Source organism: Passer domesticus, chromosome Z, assembly GCF_036417665.1.
Source record: "Passer domesticus isolate bPasDom1 chromosome Z, bPasDom1.hap1, whole genome shotgun sequence".
NCBI classification, from domain to species: domain Eukaryota; kingdom Metazoa; phylum Chordata; class Aves; order Passeriformes; family Passeridae; genus Passer; species Passer domesticus.
Window position 1 is genome coordinate 83,455,033 of NC_087512.1, and position 11,572 is coordinate 83,466,604.

Sequence of the window (11,572 nt, forward strand, 5' to 3'; positions counted from 1 at the left end):
CGGACAGCCAAACCAATCCAGTTGAAGAGCTCTGCATGTGGCTGACAGCAGCTTTCCTAAGGGCTTGCATTTGAAATGGGATCTCAGGGAAATCTCTGCTGGCCACTTTCCTGACACAAACTCATTTCTTGTCTCAGACCTGCAGTGGCCTTCTCACTGAAGCAGCTGCTTCAGCAGCAGCAGCAGCAGCACCATCCCAAGGAGCCTTTGCTCTCCAGCTGGAGAAGTGGAGCTGGGGCACTTGGTTCACCTCCTGTGCTGACCCAGCTGCCGCTCAGCAACAGCGGATCGAGGATGACTCCCTGCAGCAATGGAGTACGTCTGCTGTCTTTCTTGTCTGAGCAACAGTGTATTGTGTGCACGTGTCAGCATAGCTGTGCCAAAGGGTCCTCCTCAGTTTGGTGTCACAAGGACATTTAGGACTGCCCACGGGAAGTGCTGGCAGTGCTCTGAGGCAGCGAGAGAGCGCCTGGTTGTTCCTGCTGCCTCTGAGGGCAGCTTAGACTGGGCTTCCCTCTGGGCTGAAGACAGAAGCAGGGATTGTTCCTGGATCAGCAGAAGGCTGTGACTGCTTGAGTGACTAGCCATGGGCAGAAGCCCACCTCACATCAGTCTCTCAGAAAACACATCAAGTCCTTTGTGATTCTGCAGCACAAGGCATTTAATCTGCTTCTTGTCCATAACAGCTGCCAGTGCTGTGCTCTCAGATAAGACCTGGTGGGGCTGAGAGCAGAGCCCAGTGGATTCTGGGTCTACCATCACCTGTTGGGACAAGAAGGGCATTGATCTGCACCTCGCTGTGTCTGATCTCAAAGCCCATCCTGTTGTGTCCTGAATGGGGGCAACAGCTTGTACAGGGCTCAGGCTGCCTGTGGCTTCTTCCCACTGCTTGTCAGTGCTTCTGCTTGGGCTTTGCCAGCCTTGTTGTGGTAGCTGCCCTGTCCCTGAGGGCTGGTGGGACTGCAGAGGCTGGAGCCTTCCTTAGCTGGGAGAGTCCTGCTGCTGCCCAGCACTGCAGCACGGAGCTGCCTGGGGCAGCAGCCCCTCGTCTGGGCCGGCTTCTGCATCGCACGGCCTGGCCTCAGGAGAGGGTCAGCATCTCCTCTGGCAGCTGTCTGTGTCACACTGGCGCCTCAGGAGCACTGCTGTCCTCTCTGCCCGTGCCCGCCGTGCCGAGCTGGGAAGATGGGGATGTGTGCAGTGCCCAGAGGGGGAGTGCAATGGGAGCGACTGATCCGCGCTGTCAGGGTGAAGAGAAGCAGTGTGGTTCTTCACAGGGGCACAGGCCAGGGTGATTTTGAGCTCAGCCTGCTCATAAAGGGTGAGGGTGCTGATGTTGAAAGTCCCATCGGGATTGGTTATAGCATGAGCTGCTCTGGTTTACAAACACAGAGGCATTCTTCTGGTAAACTGCTGCAAGGTGGAAAAGATGAGAACACTTGGCAATATTCCTCCTGTTCTGAAATTGGCATCTGTTCAGAGGAATTGATTCTAGATGTCAAGGTGCATTTAATCTTAGCAAGTAGGAAATCTTTTGTTGAACCTCACAGTGCTTTTTCTCAAGCAAACAAAGGCACTATTAGTTCAAAGTCTCCTTAATGTTTGTAGATGACAAACTTTCTTGCCTTGGTATCTGTTTTCTTCTGGTCTCTGTCTCCTCTGAATCTATCTCCCTGTGCTTCCCTGTGTGTCCACTGTCAAGAGGTCTCTCTCTTCAAAGGATGCTAGAAAATCAGTGTCTGTGCCAGCCACTTGTGCTGCAGAACATCTGCTTTCTTGTTGTTGTTCCTGTTCCTGTTCTTGTTAGCCATCTGTCCACAAAGGGAGGGCTCAGAGCCCCAGGCAGTGGGACTGCATTTTGTATTCCCTAGAAAGTGGGATCTCTGCTTTCAAGTGAGCATTTTGCATTTTGTTTCCCCCAGGGAGAATGGTGAAGATGGAAAATCCCATGATGAAATACACTAATCTGGAATATATTGGCAGGGGGTGAGTCCAAGCAATGTTGATTTTACAAAACTATGCACCAGGTTTTTTGCTGGTGGAATAGCTATCATGTGTGAATTCAGACAAGCTACCAACGTGTTCAGACACTGGGCTTAGATTGTCAGTGCTGATCAGAATTTGTGAATGTGGTCAGAAGGCATTGTCAAAGACATCTCCATGTTTCCGGCATCCTGCAGGTCTTAGGCATTTACAGCTGAGATCTCCTGTGTGGGTTGGCTTTCACTGCAAGAGCTAAATGACTTCTCCTTTCTTTGCTGCTGTTTTGTTTCTAGGACTTTTGGAGATGTTTGTAAAGCACTCGACACTGCCACAGGAGGAGAGGTAAATGTCAACAGCTGTCGCAGACTCTGCTGCACTCGAGGGCTTTCCCCTCTGCTGTGAGCTGGGGCTGGAGCTTTGGGTAGAGCTGTGCTGAAAAGGCACAAGAAGCACAGACTGGTGCCAGCCTGCAAAATACATTTGGGGCTTTGTCCTTCTCAGCTGCCAGAAGGAAGGCACGGAGGGCAGCGGTTCCTTTCAGAGAAGGACGCGCTCACTCGCCCTCCATGGCTAAAACAAAGGTGGTGCCTTAGAGCACCTCACTGCCCTTTGGGGCTACAGCTTCAGAGTCCTGAATTCTCATTTCTGGCTGCCAGCAAATAGATCTGAAAGTTCCTGGTAGTTCCTTAGCCACCTGCAGTGCTGCACTTGGGAGCTGCACGTAGGGAGAGATCTGCAAGGCGTCCCTAAAAACCTAAGCCCTGCCCATAGCCCAGGATGTATCCACAGAGTATCAAGGCCTGGATTACTTCTTCTGAATCCCATCCAAAGTAGCAGAGAGTGTGGTCAGAGCTTTGTGGGTGATGGTTGAGACATAATTGTTACCAAATGGTCAAGGCAAAACATCAGTGGCCCCACATGTCCTGTAACTGGCCCCCAAGGCAGCAGAGACATGGGCTGTTGGAATGTCTGTTCCCATTAACAAGTCTAATCACAAGGCAGTTTGGTGCAGTTTGGCTGAGTCATCCAAAATCACTTACTCCACGTGAGAAGTTGTTCTCATGAAACCAATTTTTACTGTTACTGATTTTCAACATCATTTTAGGTGGCCATAAAGAAAATAAATCTTCAAGAACTGATCAGAAGGGAAGTAACCTTTAAGGAACTCATGGTCATGAAAATTAATAAGCACCTAAACATTGTGAATTATTTAAAGAGGTGAGTGGTTGTTGTTTTATCCCTGCAACATTTGTTTACAGATTACATTTGTTTACAGTTAAAAACCCACTTTGGTCACTGGCAGAAAATAGAGCTGTTAATTATTGTTTAATTATTATTGCTCTACTTATCTCCAGTGGATGGAAAGAGAGTGCATTTTGTCTGCATTAATCTACCCTGGCAAACACAGTTTGAAAATTTTTCAAAACATGGGTCAGCCCTACTTTACCAATTCAATGCCCTGTACATTCACTGCCTCCACATTCTTTTGAGGCTTAATTTTTTCAAATTTTTTTCAGCACCTTTTAAGTTCTGATAAATCTATAGAGGATTTCCCTTGGATTGTTGTCCCTTTTCCATTGCTTGTGCATGCCAGGAAGACTAGGTGTTTATTTCCAGAAATAGCATGTGTGACAGGTTTTTCATCTGGGCTTTTACTAAACTGCACTTTTTGCTTGCTGGCCATCTAAGCCATCTCCTTTTTCACAGCTGTGCCTCTCTCCTTGAGACTGCGAAGACTGCAAACAATGCAGAGCCGAGAGGGAATGTCTATTCCTTTTATTCTGTCCGCATCACAAAGGCACCTGGAAACAACCCTTGTTGTTTCCAAAGAGCAACGAAGCCATGCATGTTTATCTCCATGCCCTTGTTTCCTTCTTTCAGCTACCTTCTGGGTGATGAACTCTGGCTGGTTATGGAGTACATGGATGGAGGTGCCCTGAGCGATGTCATCAATGAGACTCACATGTCTGAAAGAGAGATTGCAGCCGTCAGTCGGGAGGTCAGCAATTCCATCTGTGCTTCCGAGGGTTTGGGCAGGATTGTCTGGGAAACAGGGGCTTGGAACAGGAGTGATTTCATGCATAATGCTTTGTTTGTGTGTTGCTGCTATGCGATGGGCAAGCAAAAGCATCTCAAGTGAAATGCCTGCCAGTGCTCCTGCACTCACTGTACTGTGTTTCCTGTACTCTTATCTCCTGCTGTTGTATGCTGGCTCTGTCTCATATTTGTATTTGCTGTTCCCCACCTTGCCTCTCTAAACCTTCACCTCGAGCCTGTCTGCACTGCATTTCTTGTCTGTAAAAGCAAAGGTGCTGGGGGCAGGATTTGAAACTAATGGCTAAGAAAAAGAGACTAATTTCTCACAGTCCTCAACTGAGAAGTATAGTAGTCACACAAATTAGTGTTTGCTGCAGGAAGGTGACTGATGTGATACTTCCAAGTCTGTGCTGAGGCCAGCAATAAAACCTTTGTCATGCCGCCTCCCACCCAATAGTGATCCACTTCACACCCCAGGGGTTTTTTATTTCTTGGCAAACCCTTGTCTGGAGAGAGCACATCCCCTGCAGCAGCAGTCATCCTGGCTGGTTTGCAGGGGACAGTCTACAACAGCAGGTGCTGTTGCTCTTTCAAAAGCTGACATGCCTTTCTTTAGAAAGGTCCTGCTCTGCAAGTGTTGCAGCAGCAAGCTCTTCCTCTCAGTGGCACTGTCTTCTGCCATCACTCCCCATTCCCCTGGGGAAAGGGAATATTTTAGAGCTGTTTCCTTTCTTTTGTGATGAAATCACATCACTTGGTTTTGCTCTCCTGTTTCTGTTTTCTCTCTCAGTGCCTGCGAGGACTGGATTTTCTTCACTCAAACCACATGATCCACCGAGGTCTGAAGAGCTGCAACATCCTTCTCGGAACCAACGGCTCTGTCAAACTGGGTCAGTGTATTCTTGGTCAGGTGCAGCATTCCAGGGATGTGGGTGTGAGGCTGCTTGGAGTGACTGCCAGCTCCCCAGAAATGGTGCTGGTGACAGTGCAGGGACATCCGCTGTGAGCTGGTGACATGGTTGCAATGTGCACAGAGGTATGACAAGGGACCACAAGCAGTCGAGTGGTGTTGCTCTGTGTGGAGCAGGTGGGCTCCTGCTCTTGAGACCGCTCCTTGGCTGCATCTGGCAAAGAGGGAGAGCAGCCGGAGCTGAGGGGCTGTGGGAGAGGCCGGAGAACACAGGCCAGCCCTGCGCTCCCCAGGCAGGGACCGCCCCCTGCGTGCCCGAGGGACGGAGCACGACTGCCATCGGGGGGGCAGTCCCTGCCCCTGTCCCATCCTGTCCGTGGGCATGTCCATAGGGATGGGATGGGATGGGATGGGATGGGATGGGATGGGATGGGATGGGATGGGATGGGATGGGATGGGATGGGGCGGGATGGGGCCTAGGCTGGCTGCAGGCACCAGGCCTGTGGCCCAGCTTCGCCACTCACCGTCCTGCAGCGGCTGCAACTGCTCTGGCTCTGCAGGCTGCTGCGCTGGGGCAGCTGCAGGGCCGTTCTTTTTCTTCCCCCGAAGCCTCCGGAATAGGCTGAGCACTTTGCTCGCCATCCCGCTGCCCGACCTGGAGGGACAGATGCCTCGGCAAAGGTCGGAGTCAGCGGTGCCGCAGTCGTGCCTTGCAGGCACCTGCGACAGGGAGGCCTCAGGAGGATGACAGGACAGCAAGTCCTGCCCTGTGTTCTCGAGGGCTCCTGCCACACTGACAGGAGACTCCTCGTGAAGGATGGAGGTCACCAACTTCCACGGCCTGGCCACAGGGGCACCGGCCGCAGGGATGGACAATGCCTCGGAAAGACTCCGAGTCAACGTGTCCCGAGGTCTGGCCGTGAGGCCAGCCGCAGGAGTAGCGCGTCGGGAAAGCTCCGGGTGGGCAATGAAGGAGCTGGCTGTGCGGGGGATCCACACAGCACCACTCTGTCACGTCCTGTCCCGTCGCGTGCACCGAGCACTCTGGCGTGGCCGTGACGCTGCCAGCACCTATGTCAGCGCGTGTCACAAAGGGCTGCTGCCACACCCTGTTCCACTGCGCCGCACGGTGACCCTGCTGTACCGTGTCAGGTGCAAAGAGGGAGAGCAGCCTATGTCAGCGCGTGTCACAAAGGGCTGCTGCCACACCCTGTTCCACTGCGCCGCACGGTGACCCTGCTGCACCGTGTCACAAGGGGCCCTTGGTGACGCCGCCACGTGCCCCGGGGCCACCCCCTCCCCAGGCAAGGCGCCCCTGGTTGGAAGGAATCCGTTGCCCTGAGTGTCTAACACAGCCCTGGACACACCAAGGCCGGCCAAGTGCTCAGGGAAGGCCTCTCCACGTCTGTGCCAGGCCCGCACAGCCCAGCTCGGTGCTGGCCCTGGAGCAGAGCGGCTTCCAACAAGCAAGAAGCAAACTCATCTTGCCAAGAGCTAAAACACACCAGATAGGGAAGATGGCATTAATAAAGGCCTTGGAATTCACAGCTCTCTGAGAGACATTTGGGGTTCTCAGCTGGACAGAGATGATCCGCCTCTGTCCTGTGCTCAAAGGGGGGAACACACCCTACCACAGGTGCTTGGCTTGGTCTCCGCAGGCCCAGGCAGGTGCCAAAGCTGCTCTTGACAGCCTTCTCCCTTCCCACGCCCCACTGCCAAGTGCAAGGGGCCTCAGGGACAGAAAGGAGCGCAGGGAAGCAAAGGGAGACAGCTGCACCTACCTCACTGGGGGCTCCTGGGGAAGCACTTTGCTTGAGAAGCAAGCCCCTCTCTTCCAAAGGCATTTCCACAAATGCGCACATTTCCCAGGGAGCACCAACACACACTTCAGAAACTCTGGCAAGGCTGAATTCCTTCTGCTCCTTGCAGCCATGGCACTCCAGCTTGAGCTCCTCTTCCTTCCCCCGAGTCTGTTTCCACAGGTCCCTTCTGCCACGCAGCCCCGGGCCCCCTATAAACAGGAGCTGCCCGCTGCCTCTTCACATGCCTGAACTCCTGCCTGCGCTCAGGGCAGCAAAAGCAGGCTGTTGCCAGCCAGGGAGCGGAGCCCTGTTCCCGCAGGAGGCTCTGGTGAGCCCCTTCCCACTGTGCACGCAGCACTTCTCCTGCCCGCCCAGAACGCTCCTGGCAGAGCAGAGCACAAGCTGGCCGGCTCTGGGCTCAGCACAGCCCAAACACAGGCGCAGGGAGACGCAGCAGCTGTTTTGCATCCATGCCCCAGAGAGATGGGAAGGATCCCCTGGCCCTGGTCTCACTTGGTTGGGTTTCTGACTGGCTCTGAGGCAGGGGCAGCGCTTCCTCGCTTGTGGGGAGAGCAGAGGCGCCGGAACCGCACGCAGCGTGCAGGCACTGCCTGACAGCGCTGCGGCCACTGGGACGCCTCTGAGCCTCTGCCACTCCGCTGCTGCAGGACAGGGAGCTTTGCAGCCTGAGCTGCCCTTCTTCCTCTCTGTCCGTGCAGAGAATGCAGCGCAGAAGAGAAGGGCAGCAGGGTTCCGCGTGTCCCCGGGCTCAGGGTTTGCGCCGCTTCAGCTCCACGGAGACGCGGGTAACGTGCAAAAGCTAAACTGTTTATTAAAGGAAAGCGAAGGGAAGGGGTGAGCTGGGAGGTAAAAAAGGTGATGAGCAGGGCCTGAGGGCTGCAGGGAGGGAGATGCCACCAGGGAGAGGGATGGCAGGAGCTCCTGGATCTTCCCACAGGCTCAGCTGTGAGCAGCTAGAGCTGTGCCTGGAACTCCAGCTGGTCTCTTCTGTTCTGCAGGTGCTCCCATCTCCAGTGGGAGCTGGAAATTGCCAGACTCCGGTCCATCTGATTCAGCTGACAAACGAAGTCGCAGAGATCTGGTTTTGAATGCCAGCTGCATCAGTGTGCTCCTGCAGGATGGGCTCTGATCTTCCCCGATGGCTTGAAGAGCTGGAAGAGAGAGGAACAGAGCCACGGCCAGAGGCCGGATTGAGGGAATGCAAGGAAAGCCTCCTGCCAGGGCCATCCCAGCCGGCTGTCGCCATGGCCAGGAGGGAGAGGCAGCCACGGGCTTGGGCCGGAGGGTGCTGGCCACGGATCCCCCACGTGTCCCTGAAAGCTCTCTGGGCTCTGCCCCCGCCGCCCCTGCTCCGCACAGGGAGCAGAGCCCTGGGCAGCCCGGGCACGGACTGTAGCTGCGGGGCCAGCATGTGCAGCTGCCCCCGGCGGTCCCCGCTGGCCCGCGGCTGCCCTCACTCACCCTCAGTGAGGACCTGGAGCTCCTCCTTCTGCCCCGTCATGAGCGCTCCGGCCGCCCCTGGCAACACAGAGGCACAGGTGGCGGCCCCGGGCGGCACAGCTGCCCGACACGGGCGCTGCCAGCCCCGGGGCCGCACGCCCTCCTCCCCGGGCAGGGCTCGGGCCGGGCCCCTGCCGCACGCTGCCGCCCCGGGGAGGGCTGGGCTCTGGCTGCCGGGGCAGCAGCCGGGCCGGGAGGCGGGGAGGGACGCCGGGCTTGTAGCTCACCGATGATGCTGACGGCCGTCTCTCGCAGGCACCTCTGCGGGCTCTGCAGGCGCGGCAGGGCGCAGCGCAGGTGCTCGGCCGCTGGGCTCAGGTCCTGCAACAGCTGCGGGGAGCGCTGGCAGGGAAGGCCCGGCGCGGGCTCTGCCCCTCGGCCGGGCGCTGCCCGAGCCCGGTACCGGCCGAGCCGTCCCGCACGGCCCAGGGCAGGGAGTGGTGTGCGGGGCGCAGGCTGGCGGACCCGGGTGCGGCGCCGGGCAGGGGCACAGCTGCCAGCCCCCCACGCTGAGCACTGGGGCCAGGGGGCTTCTCCAGCCTGCGGCTGGGGCTGCCGGGCTGTCCTTACCAGGCTCTGGGCGAACTTCATCCGCAGCTCCTCCAGGTCCGTCCTCCTCGGGCAGCGTGCCGCACAAAGCAGGGCTTCGCGAGAGTCCTGGAGAGCAGCAGAGAGCCGCAGGTGGCACCAGAGCCCAGGGCACAGGACCCGTGTCCCTGTGCCAAGGCCAGGGGGAGGCTGGAGCCCGCCAGGCGCCAGGGCAGGAGGGGGCCGAGCCCCCTGCCATGGATGGGGCAGCATCCCACAGAACCTCACCTTGGCCACGTGCCAAGCACAGGAATAGAGGCAGCAGGCACTGGCTCAGGATTCTCGTGAGAGGCTCTTCCCCCTCTTCCACTCCCAGCTCCATCACCTGGCTGAAGAGCTGAATGGAGAGCAGCTGCAGCTGGCTGTTGTCCTGGAAGGAAAGGAAAAGTCCTAAGCACCAAATGCTCCAGGCCCACTGGGGCAACGGCCGAAAACTGCAGAGAGCACAGAGTTTCCAGGCAGGGGCCAGTGCCCTGGGCAGGGGGCACAGAGCCTTACGTTGTCAAAGTGTGGCAGCAGGGGCTCAGCTAGCTTCAGGGCGGTGATGCTGGGTATCTTGAGGTGTTTGTCCTGCAGCACGTGCGTGAGCACGGAGAGGCTCATCCAGAGCATCTCCGCATTGGGATCACGCAGCTGCTCCAGCAGGTGTTGATAGAGGCCGCGTATTCCTCTGCCCTGTGTGCAAGACGGGGCTGTGCTGTGAAGCCGTGAACGGCTGCAGCACCAGCAGCTGCTCAAGGCACTGGGGCAGCTGAAGCGGGAGGCAGGAGAGCTAGGAGCAGCTGCCTCTGCTGGCAGAGGCCAGCCAAGGCCAAAGGTGTGTGTTCCCCCGCCCCACGCTGCCAGCGCGGCTTCAGCCACTGCCCCCTTCTCACCAGCGAGGGCTCCTTGCTGAGCAGCATGAGGCCTCTGAGCTGCAGGCGCAGCCTGTCCCTGCACTGGCTCGGCAGGTGCCTGGATAGGAGCCAGAGGGCACTGGGACCGTGTCGGCTCAAGTCCAGACAGTCCAGGAGCTGAAAGGCACAGGGCAGTGACGGGGGAGCCGGCCGGCAGGAGCCCGGAGCCGCACAGGGCCGGGCCCCTGCAGCAGCGGCAGCGGGCGCGGGCAGCGTCCCAGGCGGCTGCGGCTAGCAGAGGCCCCAGAGCTGGGAGGCAGCTCAGGCAGGCAGCGCTGGCCGTCAGGCTCACCTCCACAAAGAAGGCCAGGGCAGGCAGATCCCGGCGTGGCTGCTTGCGGATGAGCAGGCTGAGCAGGTGCGAGGCCATGTGGGGACACAGGGGCCTCAAGCCACGGCGCATCTCCCTGGCAGGGGAAAAAGGCACCAAGGCCCTGAGCCGGCAGGCAAACCTCTCCCAGGAGTGACTGACAGAGGTCTGATCATTCCCCAGCACTCTGCAAGGGGACACGGGCCCCTTGGGAAGCGGCTGCTCCTGGGCATCCTCCTCTGCCAGGCTTGTGCAGTCTGCTCGGCCGTGCCTCGGTGGCAAGGCCCTCTGGCTTACGGCCGCGGGGACTGTGTGGGGCACTCCGGGCACGGGGCACAAATGCTGGCAGTGGCGGAGGGGAGAAGGGGGTCTCACCTGGCCAGCAGGCCCGCTGCCTCGTGCTGGGTGTTGGCACAGAGCAGGGCGTCCCAGACCTGTGTGTGCTCCAGAGCCACCAGCTTCTTGTCGAAGCCCAGTCGGGAGAGCAGAGCCTTCATGGTCTGCGCTGCAAACCTGTGTGCCCAGCAAAGGCCGGGTCACACTGGGAGCACTGGCCCTGGCCACAGGGGGCATGGGAAGGACAGGGCGACTGGCACCTGTTGGGGTCGCTGGGAAGGCCGTGTTCCTCCCGGCACACTCTCCAGAAGCTCCTGGTCTCAACGTCCTCTGGCATCTGCTCTGTGGTAGAAAACATTTGCAAGAGCAGATCCACGAGCAGCTGGGGAGAATAAATGTGCATCCCGTAGTGCCACTCAGACGTGGGGACAATCCTCCGCAGCACCAGAGTTGCCTGCAAGAGACAAAGCACCCCGAGGCAGAGCTCAGTGCCAAGGTGCCCATGAGGCAGGGCCCGAGGGGAGACGCAGGGCGGGCACCCGGCCTGCTGCCCCTGAGCCTGCCCTGAGCCCAGCTTTCAGCCCAGGCCGGGAGCTGCAGCGTGGGGAGAGCATGGAGAGCTGCTGGAGAGGGTGACCTGGAGGGCAAGCAAAGGCCAGCTCCAGAAACTCACATCCAGGGCAAAGGCGGCCTCATTCCCGCTGCAGAAGATCAGGCTGTGTGGTGGCTGCTGCTCTAGCACAGAGAGCAGCGCCGGAAGGAGCTCCTCCATGGCGACTTCTGAGGTGGCCATGGCCCTCCACATCAGTGTGGCAGCTCTGTGGGACCAGAGCTGTGTGTCAGCACCCTGCCCCGTGCAGCTGCGTGGGGCCGGGTGACAGAGCCCCGGTGCCCTGAGGGGCCGGGAGGGAGCATGGCAGCAGGTTTGGGAAACAGAGAGGCCCGAGGGGCCCTACGGGCCGGTGAGCACCGAGCTCCTGAGGCAGTGGTGCCCTATACCTGTCACATAGTGGGGCGCAGTGCAGGAGGCTCATGACCACGTGAGCGGGATGTTCTTCGGTCAGGCTCACGATGGCCATTTGCAGCCTGGCGTCCACGGTGTCGCAGGACGCCAGTCTCTCCAGGATGGCCCTGACCGTGGCTAGCACCTGGAGGGAACGGCATGAGGGAGACTTGGTGTGCTGTCCAA

General features: G+C 58.2%; 1 protein-coding gene across 1 annotated transcript; it reads left to right on the forward strand.

Moving 5' to 3' along the window:
• Positions 1-219: 219 nt before the first annotated feature.
• LOC135290376 (serine/threonine-protein kinase PAK 3-like) lies at positions 220-5,060 on the forward strand. Its single transcript, XM_064404278.1, has 5 exons — positions 220-315; positions 2,277-2,325; positions 3,089-3,201; positions 3,865-3,982; positions 4,811-5,060. The coding sequence occupies exons 1-5, from the start codon at positions 311-313 to the stop codon at positions 5,024-5,026; spliced, it is 501 nt and encodes a 166-aa protein (XP_064260348.1). The 5' UTR covers positions 220-310; the 3' UTR covers positions 5,027-5,060.
• Positions 5,061-11,572: the final 6,512 nt, after the last annotated feature.

Bases quoted from the DNA above. Each gene is read 5' to 3' on its own strand.
- LOC135290376 (XM_064404278.1), top strand. The intron at 3,202-3,864 runs GTGAGTGGTTGT...TCCTTCTTTCAG, and splicing joins ATTGTGAATTATTTAAAGAG to CTACCTTCTGGGTGATGAAC. The intron at 3,983-4,810 runs GTCAGCAATTCC...TTTCTCTCTCAG, and splicing joins TTGCAGCCGTCAGTCGGGAG to TGCCTGCGAGGACTGGATTT.